General features: G+C 43.6%; 1 protein-coding gene across 4 annotated transcripts in view; it reads left to right on the top strand.

The window, feature by feature from the left end:
* Nucleotides 1-20,132, top strand: part of NAV2 (neuron navigator 2) — a 771,558-nt gene that overhangs the window by 520,391 nt on the left and 231,035 nt on the right. For 3 of the 4 annotated variants that reach the window (XM_023191516.1, XM_023191514.2, XM_023191515.2), the window contains exons 5-6: nucleotides 1,177-1,435; nucleotides 13,701-13,861. In XM_023191516.1, the coding sequence (XP_023047284.1) occupies nucleotides 1,177-1,435; nucleotides 13,701-13,861 (420 nt within the window). Of the gene's footprint in view, nucleotides 1-1,176; nucleotides 1,436-5,585; nucleotides 5,655-13,700; nucleotides 13,862-20,132 lie in introns of all 4 variants that reach the window. The other variant, XM_023191513.1, reaches the window with a different exon arrangement.

Here is a 20,132-nt window from a genome sequence, read left to right as displayed (position 1 = left end):
ATCAGCAAATCACATCAGGCCAAGGCACTGGCAGGGCACACTTCCTTTTCTGCATGGAATGGAGCTTGCTTCTGAAAGGACTCCATTCATACTTTCTGCCCTTCAACTAAGCCTTGGAGGAAATTCTTGTTCCTTCACTAGCTGCCTCTTTCCCAGCCCAGGGCTAACCTGTAAGTGTGCATTACCTACCCTTCTAACAAGGCCTTTGAAGCTTTCTTGCTTCACATCTGTCTTTCCTCCCTTGCCAGTTAAGAAAAACCCATTCTAGAGTGATAGGAAAGCAGAGAGTGCTGAGTATGTTTGACCCCAAGGTTCCTTGTCCTCTGTCCCTCATGCTCAGTGGCCCCAGAACTTCACTCTTAGGGTCTGCTCAGACTCTGGCCATCTGCATCTAGTGTTAACTGCATAGAAAGGAGGGATCTCCCAAGGAGGAGTCCCTCATGAGCCATGGCCTTTGCCTGTGAGTAAATATTTTATTCTCCTCTGCAACTCTTTATGCATGCCTTGAGGCAAATGCATTTTAACATTGAAAAATACTGTCTGGAATAAAAACAAACATTTATTCCCACTCTGTTCTATTTCTTTTAATGTAGGGAATATTTTGTCTGAGTCCATTATGGAAGCAAGTCCTTCTAGCCTGTCCTATACTCACCCCAAATTAGAGTTATTTGTTCAGCAGATGAGGGACACAGAGCCACGTATTTGAGAGTAGAATGACTGGGGAAAGCAGAGCATGCAGATCATGGAGTGGGACAGCAGCCACTTGGCACACTCATTGTGGCTTGAAGCTTAGAACATGGACTTGGCAGAAGCCAAGTGCACTGTGAAGACCCATGAGCTTCCCCCAGTGCCAGAGTTCCTCCATCCCCTGCCTGTAGAACAAGCACAGTCTTGCTCGAGATGCTTGCTTTTTCAGTGGTGTCCTTACTGAGAATTTCCTCTTGGCACCTACCAGACATCTAGTTGCAACTTGCCTCCTGTATCCACTCTAATCCTGATGGCAAGAATAAGCTAATTTCTTTGTGGTATAGGCCGATTTTAACTGACTGTGATACCAATGAAGTGTTCAAAGCCTGTCATATCCTAAAGAAATCGAACTCACGTGCAGGCTGAAACAGCCCGTTGCACAGGAAGAAGAGCTCCCCATCTGACAAGAGTCTCTTTATTGTCTTGCAGAGATCAGGAATGGAAACCTCAAGGCCATTCTAGGCCTCTTCTTCAGCCTCTCCCGATACAAGCAGCAGCAGCAGCAGCCCCAGAAGCAGCACCTCTCCTCACCTCTGCTGCCCGCCGTGTCCCAGGTGGCCGGGGCCCCCTCCCAGTGCCAGGCTGGCACCCCTCAGCAGCAGGTGCCAGCTGCTCCCCAAGCCCTGTGCCAGCCTCACCAGCCAGCGCCACATCAGCAGTCAAAAGCACAAGCTGAAATGCAGTCCAGGTGGGGGCTCCTTGCCAACTGATGGTTCTGTTTCTCAGGCATCTTCCTCCACACCAACCAATCTCTAGACTCTCCTGTATGGGTTTTTCATTTGTGCTTCTTCAATGCTGAGAGCTACTGGTGGTTAGTGAGAAATTAGCATGGCCTTGAAATGGATACACTGAGGAGCCCTTCTTGTGTCTGGCGGAGATGTATACTTTTATAGGTCAGAATTGCCAGCAGCCAAAGCTCATTAGCTGCTCCTGCTGTTACTCTGGCCTATTACACACATGCTTGTAGGCAATAAACAGCCCCTAAAATAGACTTCAAACCCCTTTTGTGTATCTGCCTACAAGCCGAATGTTCAGTGTTATACATGAGAGTAGTTTTACTTAGTGGAGGTAAAAGTTCTATTCCAGTGGATGCCTCTGCTTTGCCAGAACAGAAATATAGAGGGCACTGAAGAAAGGTGGCAAGGGAAGGGGGCAGCCATCCCTGAGCGGGGCAGCATCGCCTAATGGGAGCAATTACCATTAAATGTGACTGTTGTGTTGAACTGCCATGGGGAGAGTCCCACAATGCAGGAGTGGTCTGCAGGGTTAGGGCCTGGATTTTGTTCCCGGGGGACTGACGTTTGCCAGTCATACTCACCAGGTACAAGCCAATTGTCACTGTAGTTACCATCTACTGTGCTACAATGGAAATAACATCACTTTGTAAAACTTTTGTCTTAATGGCAGAAAAAAAAAGGAAGACTTTAGGCACTAGAGAGTTCTTGACTCGAGGTCAAGTTCTACAGAAAAGTTCATACTGTTTTCTTTTAAGCCACAAGACTTCAGCTATAAACCCTAAATGTCACTGATCAGATTGATTGCTTGATTTCATCCAGTGTGTGCTGAAGTGTAATGGCCTTTCCTTTTCATTCCCCCAAAGCACCAGCATTAATAATCATAAGGCTTCTCACATACCTTGATATACCTTTTATTACCCATTGTGGTTAGGCAGAGCACAAAGCTGCTCCAACACAGCTGCTGCCTTATAGACAGTTACAGCCTTCTTTTTTCCCCATGAGAAGTGCTATTTCCCAATTGTGATGGTGTTAAAACCAGCAGTGATGGGTGTAATGTAAATCAGGCCCCGTAATTAATTATCTAATTATATCCAGTTTGCATTATGGAAATTTGTGGGGTGGGAGAGATGCCTGGATTAGCAATGAGGAACAGACAGCCTAGCAGCCAGTTGCCGAACCCTTTCCCTGGAGAACTGCCTGAGTGGGAGTCACTCCCAGTCAGAGCTTCCCTGATGGACATGGATGATTTAAATGATCAGGGCGTCATTTCCCAGACTGCATTCTGCCAAGTGCTTATTCCCTGGGATGTTAACTTGGGTCATATTGCAGGAGATGAGTTCTGTGGGGGGGAAAATATTGGGAGATAATTTGGGTTAAATTGTTATATGGCTGTCATTGTAGGTCTACTCAGATCCTTGAACCTGCCAATATGCATTTGTTTATTTAATTGGTATTAAGCCTCCCATGTGCCAGACACTGTTCTAGGCACTTGGGAGTCAAGAATGAATGAGATTGCCAAGGTGCCTGCTCACCTATGCTCCTGGAGGAGACAGGCAAACAAGCACATGAACAGGGAAGGAAGCTATCAGATAGTGGTGAGTATTATAATAAGATGATGGGATTCAGAGGGGCTGGGTTGCTAATTTAGGTTTGGTTGATAGAAAGGTCTCTCTCAGCACATGAATGGTAAGCTTGGTGTGTTGGAAGAGCATAAACAAGGTTATTACAGCTTAGTAGGGGAGGAGAGGGACCAGTGATAAGGTGGTTTGGAAGGAGAGAGGGCCGCTACCATTTATGTGGATGACAGTGTGACCTGTGGTCCCTGGAGCTGTGCATTGCTATGGTACTCCGGCCCTGTCATAGAGTGCCAGTTAAACTGGATAGGGTTTGGACTCCATTCTAAGGGTGACAGGAAGCCATGGGAAAGTCTTAAAGTAGTAGAAAGACTTGATCTGATTGGCAGGTCAAGAAATCCACCTTTGCTCCTCTTTGGAGAATGAGATTGTGGAGGAGCAAGAATGGAAGGAAGGACCCCAGTTGAGAGGACTTTGCAATCCTATAGATAAGTTGGGTCAAGGTAATAGAAGCAGAAATGGAGATGAACAATTCTGAATCCTTAGGCAGTTGAGCCAAGAGGCATGCAAACAGATTAACTCTCTGGAGTGACGGAAAGAGAGGAATCACAGCTAAAGCCTAGATTCCTAGTTTGAACAGTTAAGTAAGTGGTGGTATTATTCTTTGAGATGAGGAAGCTGGGGAGAGCAGGTATGCATTATGAATGTTCAGACAGGTGGTGACACAGAAAGGAGCATTCTACAAACTTGGCCACAGCACTCTTCTTATTTTATAGAGCATCTCACTGCATAGGGTTCCAAGGAACATGCATTGTGAAATACTGGTTTATGCCACTGAGCTTTGCTAGCCTGAGACATCCATTTCCATGGTAGGCATTTGTTTTCTTAAAATAACCAGATATTCCAGTCAGAGCACCCATCTCCCAGTACGCCAAGACATCCTACTACTAACGAGTGCTTTACCTAAAGAAGAGCCAAACTTACTTGAGTCCGGTTTTTACATTCATTTATTCCAGCTACAAAGTGTCCTGCCATCATGGCCCACCACCTACAGTGGTGACATGGACTAGGCTTTGGAGTTGCTGTATGTTCTCACCCCTTCATCTTGCCCAGGTTGGGTTAATTCTGCAGAAGGCTGGTTTTATTCACTATATCCTGATACTTTCTAATTTTATTTCCAAAGGATAATCTTGTTCTCAAGGTCTAGGGATATGCTATCCCATGCTAACACTCTGGCTATAAATTTAAGAATGATAAAATTACATCAGTGTCTTGGTCTCCAAATTCTATATCTGATAACCAAAATTCCAAGGGTAGTGGTTTGGACCCTTGATTATGAATGTCAAATGTTGATGCCAACCCCCCACATGCCAGGTTTGTTTTGTTTTTTCCGTTAGAACTCTGCCTAAAAACTATTTTGAAGCTACCTAGTTTCAGCACCCAATACAAAAGCTTGGACAACTTTCCGTGAAGTTTGCTAGTAAAGGAGCTATGGAAGTTGGCTGAGAAAATCTGAGAATTTCTTTGCTCCACTGGCGTGAAGGAATCAGAGCAAATCCTCCATGATAGCCTCATAGAGGTTCACTTTGCCTCCTCACCTTAGCTCATCTCACAACATGGTGGCCAAGAACTTAATCCACATTTCACTCTGTGAAATTCCCCCTGGTCTAGAGTCCAGGAGAGGAGCATAGTCTCCAGGAATTGCTTTTTTTCTCCGTCTGTGTCTACACAGATAATCAGTATTCAGTTGTTAAGGAATAACCCAGAAAATGACTTTATATTTTTCTCTATTCTCCTCTGTCTCTTCACTGCCTAAGACTAGTAAAACCAACAAATTATTTCTTACCTCAGATCCTTTTATGAATGTGGTACAGGATGTATGGATGCAAGAAAGATAAATATTTCTTTCATAAAGCAGTAAATAAGTTTAACTTTTTCTTTTATAAAGCCTAACTAAAATTCTTCATGTGTACCAATTTGTAGTACAGGAAAAACAGAATTTAGTGAGTTTAGTGACAAGCACTAAACGGTCATTTCTATAGCATTAAAAGCAAAAATTTCCAAGATCAGCAACATCTGGGTATAGATTTGCAAACATCTATGCCCTTGTTTTGGGTCACCTTTATGGGATACTGAGGACATTCATCTGAAAAGCACCGCAGTAGAACAAGCATGTGAAATAGAAACATCTCAATACTTTAGAAAGGCATAAAGTTGGTTTACTTGTCAAGGACCCCATATTTTGAGAATAAGGCCTTAAGAAAGACATTTGATGTTTAAAGAAACACACACATGGATGCATACACGCAATCATTCTTAGATAATCTTAACAGCAGTTTCTTCACATTGGAAATCTATCAAATCAGTAAAGTGAGACCTAGAAATAAAGCTGTGTGTCATAGAAAACGGAGCAGGGGGAAAGAAACAGCAACATCCCCACTGTCAGAAGACTCTTTGGATTTGTGTGTCTAACGTATCTTCTCTCTCCTCACTCAGCTCTTCTACTTTTTTCTTTCCTATCATGCAGTGCATCATCCAAGGACTCATCTCAGAGCAAAATCATCCGCTTCACTCTGGGTCAGAAAAAGATCTCTAGGTTAGACTTTCTCTGTGTCCTGCGAAGCATGGTTAATCCCAACCCACTGTTCCATTGTTCCCTCTGCTCTGGCTGAGTTTCCCTTTGGTCCTCTCCCCGTTTCATGTTTGCAGTTCGAGAAAACTAAACGTGCTTTGGCTAATGGTCCCATGGTGCAGAGCTTTGAAAGTGGCCATGGGATTGTTGCAAGTGTGTGAGCGGGGGGAGTGCAAGTGAGATTGAGGTGTACATGACGTTTCACATTTTCTTGACTTTTGGCTTTGACTGCTTTGTCATCAGAATCCATTCTGATTTAGGTAAAGGTGAGTTTCTACACAGTTTTTATAGTGGTTTTATGATGAGTTTGCTCCCTGCTTCCTCCTGGCCCTAATCCCACCTCACCTGCATCTCATTTATGTGTGTTGTGCTTTGTGTTGTTGTTAAAATTACTAATGTGGGTTTGGTTTTCTCTTGAGTTATAAAGACCTGAGCATGAATCCATATTGGGCAGAGGAGACAAAACACCAAGGCAGCTATGTCTCATTTTTGTTTCTGGATGCTCTTAGGTGCCATGGAGACCGCCTCAGTTCCCCGAAAATAAAAAATATCCTTGCTCACGAGCTAGTTCTCTTAATTCAGACTTTAACCTGTCTGCTGCCTCCTAGAAGGACCCATTCTATGGTATGGGAAAAGCCAGTTACATCACGTTGCATCATTGCTTCTACTGTTATTTTAAAGGTACCAACAGCTAACATTTATTGAATGCACTAATTCAAATGCATCATCTTATATCATCCTCATGCCAGGCTTCATGAGGTAGGTCATATTGTTATCCCCATTTCACAGATGAGGAAACTAAAATTTAGAAAGTTAGGTCATCGTGCCCAAGGCCACACACATAAAAAATGGACGAACCAGGATTTGAACACAAGTGGTCTAACTCAGAACCCTCAGTATAACCACAGTGCTACACTCTCTTCCCCTGCCTCTCCCACCCTCGCTTCAATTCTGGTATCTCTGTGGTTGTTGAGGCTGCTTTTTAAAATCTTGTGTTTCAACCACTACTCTTGGCTTTTTCTCTCACACTGTACTTGTGGCATCCTAACAGAAATTGCTGCTGGGGTAGAATCTCCTCCTTATTATGACTGGTACTTATTATTTATTTTTTTGAGATGGAGTCTTGCTCTGTCACCCAGGCTGGAGTGCAGTGGTGCAATTTTGGCTCACTGCAAGCTCCGCCTCCCGGGTTCACGCCATTCTTCTGCCTCAGCCTCCGGAGTAGCTGGCACTACAGGTGCCCACCACCACACCCGGCTAATTTTTTGTATTTTTAGTAGAGACTGGGTTTCACCGTGTTAGCCAGGATGGTCTTGATTTCCTGACCTCATGATCTACCCACTTCGGCCTCCCAAAGTGCTGGGATTATAGGCATGAGCCACTGCACCCGGCTGACTGGTATTTTTCATTGAATTCTTATTTAAGGGGAAAGGGAAATCCATACTCATATCTGTCTTCATTTCTCACAAATATATACTGAATAACTGCTCACTTGCTGCCCCAGTGTATTAGCCTCTAGGTGCCTTTCCTTAGCCAGAGTTTGCTTTTTTTTTTTTTTTTTTTTTTTTTTTTTTTTTTAAAGACAGGGTCTCACTCTGTTGCCCAGGCTGGAGTGCAGTGGCGCTATCATGGCTCGCTGCAGCCTTGACTTCCTGGGCTCAAGCAATCCTCCCACATAGCTAGGACTATAGGCACATGCCTCCACACCTAGCTACTTTTTTTTTTTTTTTTTTTTTGTATAGGTGGGAGGTGGGGTCTCAGTGTTATCCAGGCTGGTCTCCAACTAACGGGCTCAAGCAATCCTCCCTCCCGCCTTGGCCTCCCAGGGCGCTGGGATTACAGGTGTGAGCTGCTGAGCTGCGGAGCCTAGAGTTTGGTTTTCTAAAGTGGTTACACTTGGGGACAACCACGTCAGGCTCTGCCTGGCTGGCGAGGGAGAAACCGCATGGCACTGCGCTTCTCCATAGAGCAAGTCAGCGTGTTACCTAGACTCAGTGGAGGAGGACAGTAGGGAACCTAAGTTTGTCACCACTTCTTGTAGCCATGCAGAAAGTGGCTGCCTTCCCTGACAACACCAGGCCCAAGTCAGAGCGGACACCCACTGCTCTGGCAAACTGGTCCTTTCCCAGTTAATTTGAATGTCACACAGATGCACATACATAGGAAAGGAAAGGGGAGGGATGAGCTGGGAGGAAACCTGAAATTTAGTGCCTGTTCCCACGATGTGCTCAGTCCTGCAAGATAAAGAAAACAGGAGCTAGCTGGGGAAATATCTAATTGGAAGCACATGCCCATCCCGTGAATGATTTGTTATCAGTCCCAGATGATGGAAGGAGGCAGTGGGAAGAGAGGAAGCACTGGAAGATGAGGGCGTGTCAACCCTGTCCTGAGGCTGGGCTGGGCACAGTGCTTCTGGGTTTACCCTAAGCCAAGATCTGGCTTTCCCTTAGTGTCATATCCCCCACTTAGTGTTTCTTTGAGATACGTTTTTGTCTCTGCTGAGGCCAACAAAGGGATGCTTCTTTGTTTCAAATGAAGCCTTCAAAGGCTCTTCCTTGCCTTCTCTATACTCCCCTTTCCCCACCCCCAGCCTTAAGCAGGATCCTGTGAAGAATTTTAGCTGATCAAGCCCCACAAAGCACAGCAGTAAAGTTTGGTTGCCACAAGAAGCAGTCCTACTCCTTCTGGCAGAGTAGGCCACCTCCCCTGGAGCTCTGGAAATAGGTCTTTTGTTGGAGACCAAGCATTGATGGAACACCTGCCAGAGCCCAACACTTTGATGGGCACCAGGGGTATTGAGAAGAATGGGAAGCCTCACCTTTGAATCTGGATGTGGGGAAGGGGCATATGGAGGGAATCGATATGAGGGTGAAAGCTCTCCATGGACTTCTGCCTTTGATCACTCTTATTGCCCCCCCCCCCCCCGCCCCGGCCTCCCTGGTGAGACAAGGGAGGCTTATTTTACCTGCAGGAGGCAGAGAAACATAGTGGCTATGAGGTGCAGGTAAACCTAAGTGAAGGCCCATCCTTACCACTTGCTGATGGTGTTACCTGGGCAAATGATTTGATCTCTATGAGCCTGGGTTTCCTTATTGGCCAAATGGCGTAGTCTTGCCTTGCTCACAGCGTTATGAGGCTTAAATAAAGTCATTTTATTAATAATTATAAATTAATTAATAAAGTCATTCCTTATTCCTGACATATAATCAGTTCAAGTTTGGCAGTGTTGGGTTCATCTGGGCCAGGGAAGGCAACCAGAATGCCTCTAGAAAGTCCCGCAGAATTGATCTGTATGCAACTATCTTGTGGAAAAGAGGCAGTGGGGTTAGCAGTTTGAGCCTCTCTGCCTAGCTGCTGGATTGAAAAGCAGATGCCATGGAAATGAGAGAGATTTAGTATTTAATCATCTCGCCTGGCAAAAAGCATCTCTGATTATGACCGTGCCCCCCCCCCCCCCCCAAACCCCGGCATGTGCACACAAGCTGCCATCCTTCCTGGGAGGGGCCATCCTCTGCCTCCAGCCTTTGAAGTGGTTTTGAGGGGAAGAACTGCTTTTTTTGCCATCAGCACGTACATCACGTGGAGCAGAGGAGCCGGGATGCACTCGTAGGTTATGTGCTGGGAATGACAGTTTTACTGCCCTGCTTAATTGGCTCTGCACACGTTGGAGAAATTGACCATGGCTCTAACAACAGCAGGATTGTTCCCCCACCTCTTACACCACTTCCCTTAAGCTTAATATTTTAAAAACCCAACATGTATATGTTTCAAAGAACCCGTCTGTGTTCTCTGTTATTTGTAACTGTGTTTGGACATACAGTGGTTATGAGAGGTCAAGTTCCTCTTGAGAAGGAGCTATTGGGACTTTCTTGTGCTGTAGGGGACACAAGATTGACCTGCCACGCTCCCCTCTTGCCACACTGCCTCAGTAAGGCAGGCCCAGCAGGCAGCATCTGTTGTGATACCTGCAGCTGTTCCACAGGAGCCAAGACCTAGCTCTTCAGCAAATAGGTATTCTAATGCTCCAGATGGCAGATGCTTCCAGACTGGAGGTTGATAGACATTCCCATGATACACAAGGATGTTAACAATAATGAATTTCAAAATGTTAGCCAGAGGCCTCAGGTCTGCGCCACTGGTAAACAAGAAGATATTCTGCTTTTCAACTCTACCTGTGCTCTTAGCCTTCTTAATTAACACCATACCCCTGGAGGGCAGGACAAAGTCCAAGCTCCATAGTGTAGCATACAAGGTCTTCCCTGCCCTGCCCTGCTTGCTTCTCTAGCCTCATTTCCTCCCACTCTGTCCCCCGAGTCCCAGCACACACCAGCACTTTCTTTCCCCTGTACTTTCTACAGGCTTTCCCTTGAAGTGGCATGCTCTGCCCCCTGCTTTCCCATCCTCTACTCACATTCCCATTCAGCATGCTGGACTTGCTCTGGGGTCTTCTATGCACTACCTTTCCTGATCATCTCACCAACCTCCAAGATTTTCATTTCCTTCTCTGAATACCTTCTGAACTTCACGTATTTTATCAATACATGTGTAATCTAGATGTCAGCTGGGGTTGACAAGCCCCTTGAGATCTGGGTAAGATCAAGCATTCTAGCTCTGCCTCTTTGAGTTTGTAGAAAGTCCAGTGGCCTCCCAGGTTTGCTTGGGTGTCTCAGGTTCTCGTGGTCACCTTTGGCTTTGAAATCCTGCCCTTGAACTCCAGTACTTATAAGTTCAGTCTGAATTAGTTCAGTTTGTGGATGGACTCATCATACCAAGAGATGTTTTGGTTCCCTCCTGGGTGAGTCCAGGCTTAGCATTTTTTCTTTCTTCCCTCATTATGGCCTTTGTTTGTGAACCAAATATTGTTGAAAATGTCAGACCAAGGGGGCTTACTTTGGAGCAAGCAATGATCTGAGCCCATTTACAACAGAACCTAAGTGTTAAACTACAGAGTTAACATAGATTCTCTCTGAATGGTGGGAAAAAGTACATGATCTCCATCCAGTTTTCTGATTTGATGAAGTTCAGGGAGCCGTCCTGTCTAAGGTGTGGAGGCGATAGTGGTCAGGGGTGGACAGGAGCTGGCTTGAGCTTTGTGGTGGCTTTTGATGGCTGTATTTGCCATGTCAGCTGTCCTCACAGTCCTCAAGAACTCCTTCTCCATGTTCCAGAAGGCTTGGCACAGTGCTGCACCCATTTGAACGATGTGCTGCTCCCATCAAAAGAGCAGCTAGCCACTGACTCAGTGAAAAGAATCTCACCATGACAACTCAAGGGAGACCCAGAACTGTCTTAGTCCACAACCAGGGATGTTTCATTCCAGAGAGTGGAGCCCACAGATACCCCAAGTGTAAGATCTCAGTCAGCCACAGATATTTGGATTGAGTAGTTTCTCTTCTGGAATGTTCCTAGGGAGATGATGAGCCCTGCTTGCCAAAGCCTATCTTGCCTCTTTGAAAATGTTCATCTCAGACTCTTGTATATTGATTTTTGTCCAGTTCTCTCTGATACTTTAACCTAGACTCATCTGTTTTCTTCTTGATTTATCCAGTTATTTCTGGTGCCATAGCATGTTTCTTTTATGCCAGTGTCCAATCCCTTCATGAACCTGTGTTCAGTGGAGAAGACGAGAAAGGAAACTACCATACTGTGGCCAGACATTAAGCCATTTCAGATTTACAGCTGTACCCAATGGTATAATTGTTAACTATTGGGTGTAACTGTAAGTCATTATTCATCATTATTCTAAAGTTACAGGTAAGGAATATGAATCTCAGAGAAGTTATGAGACTGCTCCAGGGTCTTGTGTATGGCAAACACCTGTATTCTATCCATTACACCATGCTGCCTCACAGAGGACCAGACTGTCTACCTGATTCGAGGTTGTATCTTTCCCATCCTATGCTTTGATTGTTTCCCTCTATCCTGTCCTCAAAATCTGCTGTGGTTCAGCCTAGGGTCAGCACAGTGGGGGCTCTCCAGCAACTCTGAAAGGAATGCATCTTTCCCCACTTCATTGCTTTTTGCTTCCCTGCCCTTTGCAAATTCCACACTTTGGTAGAATACTGTGACCTGCATTCTCCTACACCACTTAATACCATTGCTGTGACATCATCTTGGAACAAGTCCATAATCCTTTTCTAGGCCTATCTGTGGGCATAATGATTCCCGAAGACTATGTCTGGTTTAAAAAGTCCAGCCCAAGGGAGGTCCAGATCTTCACCTGCAGAAGCTCTTCTATTGCATGTGAGTAATCAGATAGCACTGACTTGAAGGACTTGCAGAACATTGTTTGCATTGGAGGCAGAACCAAGAGGTACTAAGATCCCACTGCTGGACCGCCTTTGCCAGATGTGCTAGCCACATCTGGTCCCCAAACACAGGCACTGGCACTGCTGGTATTTTGTACTCCATTCTGTGCCTGTCTTTGTGGAGTGAATGTCCTCTCCAAACAAGATGGGGTAAATTAAGTAAGGGACAAATCCTTGCAGTGCAGTGGGAAGTAATTCTCACTGCAACATGTTGGGGGGAAGAGCTAACCCCCTTCCTTCTCTCCCAGCTCCCAGTCAGGGAATTGGGCCAGCTTCTTTTTAACTATATAAATTTTACAGTCCCCTCACACCAGCTCGTGTTCTCTGTTTACTCCACAACCATCTTTCTTGCCCAGCCAACAAGAAAAAGTTTAAAGTGATTGCCTGCTTATATCTAAAATGCTTCCAGACTGTAGACTTCTTTGGTGCTTACAGATTTGCATGGAAAGAGAAGGCTGAAAGTTTATGACTTGAAAATTCAGACTTATCACTAGATCTAATGCTAGTCAGTTGAGGTTCCAGTGGCTTTTAAACACAGCTAAGTAGATTTCAGCTGAAAGATATAACTAAACATTTCATCATTTATTCATCTTTCAACTTTAATTATTGGAAACAGCCTGCTTAGTAATTCCCTGGACCAAAATTCTGATTTGAGGAGTCTTACCATTAACTCCTTGGTGAATGGGCCATAATATCTTTAGACACATTATGGATGGTGACTTTATTTCCCAAACCACCCAGAATGAGGTGTTTTATTTAAAGGGAGAATGTTGTGTGTTTGTCTTTAGGCTAACAAATTCCTACCAGTTTTACAGGAAAAATGTGTGATGTTTTCCATCTACTGTGCAGATAAGTTGTACTTCAGCCTCAAAATAATGCCTGTGGAGACAGTTCATCAGGTGTTGAAGGGAAATGTATTTGTGGGCAAGTGTTTCCAACCAACCTTAAGTTTTCATTGCAAATATGTTGGGTTCTGAGTAGTAGTAATTCACCTTCTCACCATTATAAATTGTCCTTTTCTTGATACTTACAACCCCAGATTATGGCAAACAGTTTTATACCTATCAGAAGAGATGCACACCAAGGTTATCAGTTTAGAATCCTCTGAGGCCTTTATGTTCCATGTTTGATAGAATTAGAAATGACTGACTTGACCCTATTAAAAAGTAAAAATACTTATCTCGGGGAGGAAAAAAGTAAACTTTTTGTTTGTTTGTTTGTTTGGTTGGTTGGTTTTTTGTTTTGTTTTGAGTCGGGGTCTCACTCACCCAGGCTGGAGTGCAGTGGCACAATCTTAGCTCACTGCAAACTCCGCCTCCCAGGTTCAAGCAATTCTCCTGCTTCAGCTTCCCAAGTAGCTGGGATTACAGGTGCCCACCAGCATGCCTGGATAATTTTTGCGTTTTTAGCAGAGATGGGATTTTGCCATGTTGAACTTTGTATTTTTAATCCACAAACATATTTCTTCATCAAAATTTTTCTCTCTGCTCAAAGGAAAACTTCACATTTTGCCATTGGACTTTGCTGGGATCATTACTTGCCCACATGTTTGTAATGGTTCCACCAAATTCTGTGACTGGTAAACCTCCACACAATGTCTTGGATAGTTTATTTTACCTCTTGCATGGTTGCAGTTCCTTCTTCCCACACACTGTTACCCTCCTGAGACTGAATGCATAATCCTGTTGCTTTTGCATTTTAGACTTCCAGGTCCTACCGCGAGGGTATCCGCTGCAGGCAGCGAGGCCAAAACACGTGGAGGGTCAACTACTGCTAACAACCGTCGCAGCCAGAGCTTTAACAACTATGATAAATCCAAACCAGTCACCTCCCCGCCCCCACCGCCAAGCAGCCACGAGAAAGGTGAGTCACCTTCTTGAGGAGCCTTTTTGGCATTTTCCTTCAGAGCACGTCTACCTAGTTCCTTTGGGTGAATTAGGTTGGGTCGTGCGGGGGGGTTGCATTTGTGGTGAGAATGGGTTACAAGGACGTATTTGGCAGGCAGGAACTTTATTAGCCAGAGGTATTAATAAAGTGGGGGAAATATTATTATAGTCACTAGCAACAATAATTTGCTATCTTTGTTTGGGTGGGGCCCCATAAACACTTGGCTATGGATAGAAGCGATGTAGCATTTGGAATTTGAAAATACATTTTCATGGAATATGTTTTATATATTAAGTAGCTTCTTGGAGCATGCACTTTGTGAACTATGATAAACTTTTTTATCTGTCAGAAATAATGTGAGGGGAGTTAGGAACAAGAGATTTTTCACCCTTTGAAAAAGTCAGGAATGTGGATTGGCTCATTGAAGATCTTGGCTACATATAAGGAGTGGACAGCATCGCTCTAGGAGTTGTGATGATGTAACTTTTGCCATAAAAGGGTATGGATTTTTTTACTATACACAGTACTGAGTTTTTAGGATGGAGAAAAATAGTGAATAGTCCCATGGGGGTCCTGCCCAGAAGGTAGTAAAACAAACCTTTGCTTATTTCAGCCTCTATCTCTTGAGACATTGGAGAAACTGAGGTAGTTTCAAAGATTATTCAAAAAGAGGTAGAGCCTTCCTTCATTCCTTCTAGGCAAAGTAGTCTAGACTAGACATCTTTAGGAAATATGTCCAGGTCTCCTGGAAGCATTTCCTACCTGGTGGTGTAGAAGATTCTTAGGGCTGTCTGGATGGTGTTTCTCGATTTCCCTGAGGTCCAGGAAAGCTGCCCTTCACTCCCTAAAGTGTCCCAGGAGCGTGGGCAGCCCTCCTACTGTGAATGAGCTGGGAACCGCCGCCATTTTCTCCTCTAACTCAAGGTCACTTGATTCAGTGGAACTGAGTTCCCCCAAGTGTTTGCTAATCACTATATCTTTTCCTCCCCATATATGAAGGAAATGTGAAGAGGGCTGACAGATGTGTATGGAAAAAGGTTTCCCAGCCAAGGCACTGGGAACTCTGCAAATGGCACTAACGCTATCACCAGGATGTCTTAACCCATCAAAACTTTGTCATCCAGCCCTTAGTTTCTGCCTCAAGCAACCATTTTTACTCTTCTTCTCTCTCTCCTTTCCCCCTTCCTTCCCCTCTTATCTCCCACTTTCCTTTTCTTCACCATACCCGTGTGTTTTTTAAGTGTGCTTAGATTACAAAAATAATATATGCTTGTAAAATGGTACAGGTATCAGATAAAAGTTCTCCTGTCTATTTTCCTTAGAGTACAAATATATACCATTCTATATATATCCATCTAGAACTTTCACAATGCATTTTATATATGTATGTATTTATGTATGTATGTGTATGTATGTAATAGAAAGGTTTGTGTTTTCACATTGATGTGTAAAAGCTACTTTATGAGTACCTACCATGTGTCTTATTTTATCCCTATTTTACAAAAGATGAAACTAAAGCAAAGAAAGGTTAAGTACTTGCTGAAGTCATATCAGAGATAGTGAGAGTTGGAGTTGGATTTGAACCCAGGCACTTCGATTTCAGAACCATGATTAATACCGTGCTTTCCCTGGAATTGGGAAGCAAATGCTTGAAGCTTTGCCTGTTGAGGGCTGGTTGGCCGGCACATGAGGAGAAAGTTGAGAGGGTGTTAGGGAAAGCCTGTGCTGGGCCTCTCCTCGTGGGCCGATCTGCCCTTGCCCCATGCTCATTTGGGAAGAAGCTATCATAAAAGAGTCTGAAAGATGGATGTGAGACCCAAGTTCAAAAAATTGAGAAAATAAAGCTAAAAGTTCCTAGTGGATGGAACAGGTGTAGAAGGATACTGTGTTCTACGGCCGCCTACGCGTGTGCCCACCAATGCTAGGACAGCGACTGACCTGCCACTGCCCTGGGCAAAGTCTCCCACATCTGCTCTGAGCAGCCTGAGAACAAGGCCCCTTAAAGGACCATGGTGCAAATTCTAGTAGAGGCAGTGCCCCAGGGAAAGACTTTAGTGTCAGCAGAAAGAAAGGGAAGTCATACTTATTTATTTATTTAGAGATGGAGTTTTGCTCTTGTTACCCAGGCTGGAGTGCAGTGGTGTGATCTCAGCTCACCACAACCTCCGCCTCCCGGGTTCAAGCGATTCACCTGCCTCAGCCTTCCCTAGTAGCTGGGATTACAGGTGTGTGCCACCACGCCTGGCTAATTTTGTCTTTTTAGTAGAGATGAGGTTTCACCATGTTGGTCAGGCTGGTCTTGAACTCCCGACCTCAGGTGATCCACCCGTCTCTGCCTCCCAATGTGTTGGGATTACAGGCATGAGCCACTGTGCCCGGCCATCATGCTTATTTATTAAGTGCATATTATATGCCGGGAACTTTGATTTTCTTTTTCTTTTTTTTTTTTTTTTGAGATGGAGTCTCACTCTGTCAATCAGGCTGGGGTGCAATGGCACAGTGTTAGCTCAGCCTCCCAAGTGGCTGGGATTACAAGTGTGCAACACCACACCCTGCTAATATTTGTATTTTTAGTAGAGATAGGGTTTCACCATATTGGCCAGGCTGGTCTCTAACTCCTGACCTCAAGTGATCTGCCCGCCTTGGCCTGCCAAAGTGCTGAGATTGCAGGTGTGAGCCACTGTGCCTGGTCTGATTTTCAGTATGGTACCTGATCTTTACAAATGTTCTGTGAAGTAAATACTGTTAACTCAGTTTTACAGGCAGAGAGAATGAGGTTAATAGAGATTAAGTAACTTGCCCTCACTGGTAACTAAGCACTGGAATTGTATCCAGGTTCCACTCGGGGATTCAAACTCTGGCTTCGTCCTGTCCTTGGGGAGGTCTGTGATGAGGATAAGGTGGGGTGGTACATGTGCCAGTGTTATGTGAGCTGTGACACTGGAAAACTCCTGTGAGGATTCACAATGATAAAAACAACTGATGGTGGTCCCAGTCTGTAGCCGGGTGCATTTATTCTCTCCCCTACCCTGGGCTGTCCCAGGTTTTTTTTTTATACTAACTTTTTCAACCATCCTGAGGTAAAAAGGCAGTGGAAGTTTACTTTCAGAAACTGCTGCATTTCCTTCACCTTTTTCCTTGGTTTCTGTGTTCTCCCTTGAACCTGACCTGTTGATTGCAGCTCCTGAGGTAGGCAGCCCACATGCAGAGTGAAATAACTACCTGGATAAGAGGTAGCAGGTACCTGGATGAGGTTACCTCTTGTCCTTCACCTTAAGAAGTTCCGCCTCGGGGAGGGATACTCCTGTGATCAGATGAACCACAGTTTGTTGTGGTGGGTGCTGTAGTTGAGGTGTGGACTGTTTTCAGGTGAGGTAAAATCCGTGCTGTAATCCCATCACCCCTGCTCCTTCATCCTTCCTGTGAGTCAGACCCTGACTGGCTCCGGTTCTGGCATTGCACTCTCAGGTGAGCCGATTCATAGACTACTTTTTCAGAAAGTAGTGGCAAAATACCTATAACATAAAATTAACCCTCTTAACCATTTTAATCAATAATGTTAAGTATATTCACATTATGATACAGCCGATGCCTGGAACCTTTTCATCTTGCAAAATTGAAACTCAGTACCCGTTAAACAGTAACTGTCCATCACCACCTCCCACCAGCAGCCCCTGGCAACCACTTTCTGTTTCTATGAGTGAGAACTCTAGATATCTCATGAAAATGAAATCACACAGCATTTGTCTTTTTGTGTACGGGACAGAGCTTTTGAAGAATTAAATAATTACTTATAAAGCACTTTAGAATACTGCTTGGAAAATAATAAACACTGAGAAAATTTTATCTTCAAAATATGATAGTAGATGCATAAAAATATGGAATAATATAAATAATGGGCATATTTCACTTAGCATAATGTCCCCAAGGGTCATCCATGTTATAACCTGCAATTCATAGACTTTCATGTGTGACCCCATTGACCTAAGAATTTCACTCTGAGGAATTGTTCTAATGACATCAGTAACTTCAATTAGAAATTCATTATTCTGTCAATAAGTGACAAAAATATTTCAACATTTAGTCCCAATTTTTAAAAAATATTAAGAGGAATTAAAAATTGTAACAGGCAACTTTTCAAAACCCGTAGAGCACTTTATACTTTGTAGGGAAATCCTAAAGGATTTATCTTAAAATCATGCCCCCTCCTGCCATCATCACTGAATTTAGTTCTGGTTACACAGAACAACCCTCTGAGATGTGCAGCTGAAGAAAAGAGATAATATATAATACTTCTTAGCTAGAAAAGGCCTAGAGACTCACATGAAATTCATTCACTTGTTCCATAAGGTGGTGGCCAAGTACACAGTTGATGTGTAAAAGACAAAAATATTCCTGGACAGCAACATAACCTACTGGTTTTCCCAAAGACTGATCTCACATTTTGCCTGTGAGGTTTGAAGGAAAGTCTGCAGAGCTTTTAGGAAAACCTGCAAGTTGTTTGTTGCATCATCATTGCCATCATGGTTAGATTTGCCTTTGATTTCCTCTCCTCTCTCCTGCAAGCAGCAATGAGCCACATCTGTGCCTGACCTGTGGTACATGTGAGCAGATTTGCCAGTGAAAAGTCAGTGTCCAGAGATGGTCAGGACGCAGGAAGACTACTCACTTCTGTTGACTCCATGTGGCCCTAGGGCTCCAGACCAGAATCACAGATTTTCAGGGACAAAGAAATAGCTGTCTTTTAAAATATTTGTGATATTATCTGTTTTCTCTTCCTTTCCTCTCACATCCTTTGAATGAATTAACACTGCCTGGGATCTAGTACATTTCTAAAGTGTTTGGTCCATCTTATGAATTTGAAACATTTGGTATTCCTAGACTGACTTATGTGCATATAGAGGATACTCTCTTCTGAATAATATGGTTTTCTTCGTTTTACAGAAAGCACATCTTTATTTTCATTACAAAAATAATGGGAAAATATTCAAACAACATAGAAATGTCTTAAAAGACAACCCTACATAGCCCCACCTCCTAGATCAGCCACTGTTTATCACTTTCTTTATAGTATTCCATATTTTTATGCACGTATGATCACATTTTGATAGATGAAATTTTCTTAGTGTTTATTATTTTCCAAAGAGTATTCTAAAGTGCTTTATAAGTAATTATTCTTCAGAAGCTCTGTACCCATACAAACATTGATATTACTTTCAAAATCTTTTAAGTGAAATCACCAAGTCATGGACAGCCTTTCTCGTCTGTGCATATAGGTCATTCTTTATTCCTAATAGTCACGTAATTTTCCATTGTATGGATTTACCACAATATTGTTTAATCACTTTCATTTATGTTGTTTCCAATTTTTTGATGTTTAAAATATTAATATCCTTGTATGTTTTTTTTTTACATGTACATAACCATTTCAGTGGAATTGCTATATCAAAGGGTATGCACATTACATAGTTTCCTTAATACTTCCAAATTTTGCTCCCAAAAGATTATACCTATTTATATTCCCATCAACAAGATATGAGAGGGCTACTTTCTCTACCTACTTGATAGCACTTTTATCACTGTCTTCGGCAAAAAAATCTTTCATTGTTTTGAAATGAGGCAAATTATTTTAAAAAGCTGAAATAACCAGACCATTTGATAAAAATTGGCCTTGTTTACTGACACTGCTTTGACAACCAGTTGCCTTAACATAGTACAAAAAGCACTTGAGTTTGAGATCAAACTTTCTACTCTCAAGATACTTCTCCAGCCTCAGTTTCCCCTCTGTGAGTCTGAGGTCCTCCATCACTGAACCACTGTGAGGTGTGAATGAATTCTTTAGTTGGCACTGGCTATTGCGCCTCATCTGATGGGAGCGCCATCCGTTCTTTCTGGTGGGTTTCCTCCTCTGGTCTTCGTTCCGTGTCACTCCCTTCCTCTTTGTTCACTCCTTGTCATGAGCAGAAGAAAAGAGCCAGACATAGCTCGAGACAGAGTTTTATAACCTTCAGCACTATGTCATGTCTGAGTAAGTTTGGGGCCATTGATTTAGAATCTCTATAAACATGTCACTTTATGGTTGGCAAACCAAGTTATTTATCTGAGCTAGTGATTAGGAGATGTAACCATGGAAAAGTTGCCCACGTCCTGCTATTAACCAGGATTCTGACATAAAATTGCAGGTTAGCCTAGATGAAATTAATTCAGTCGTCCAAGTCATGCAGACAAAAATACGGTTGGAGTGGCC

The sequence above is a fragment of the Piliocolobus tephrosceles genome, chromosome 13, assembly GCF_002776525.5.
Source record: "Piliocolobus tephrosceles isolate RC106 chromosome 13, ASM277652v3, whole genome shotgun sequence".
NCBI classification, from domain to species: domain Eukaryota; kingdom Metazoa; phylum Chordata; class Mammalia; order Primates; family Cercopithecidae; genus Piliocolobus; species Piliocolobus tephrosceles.
This window is presented reverse-complemented; position numbering and strand designations above follow the sequence as displayed.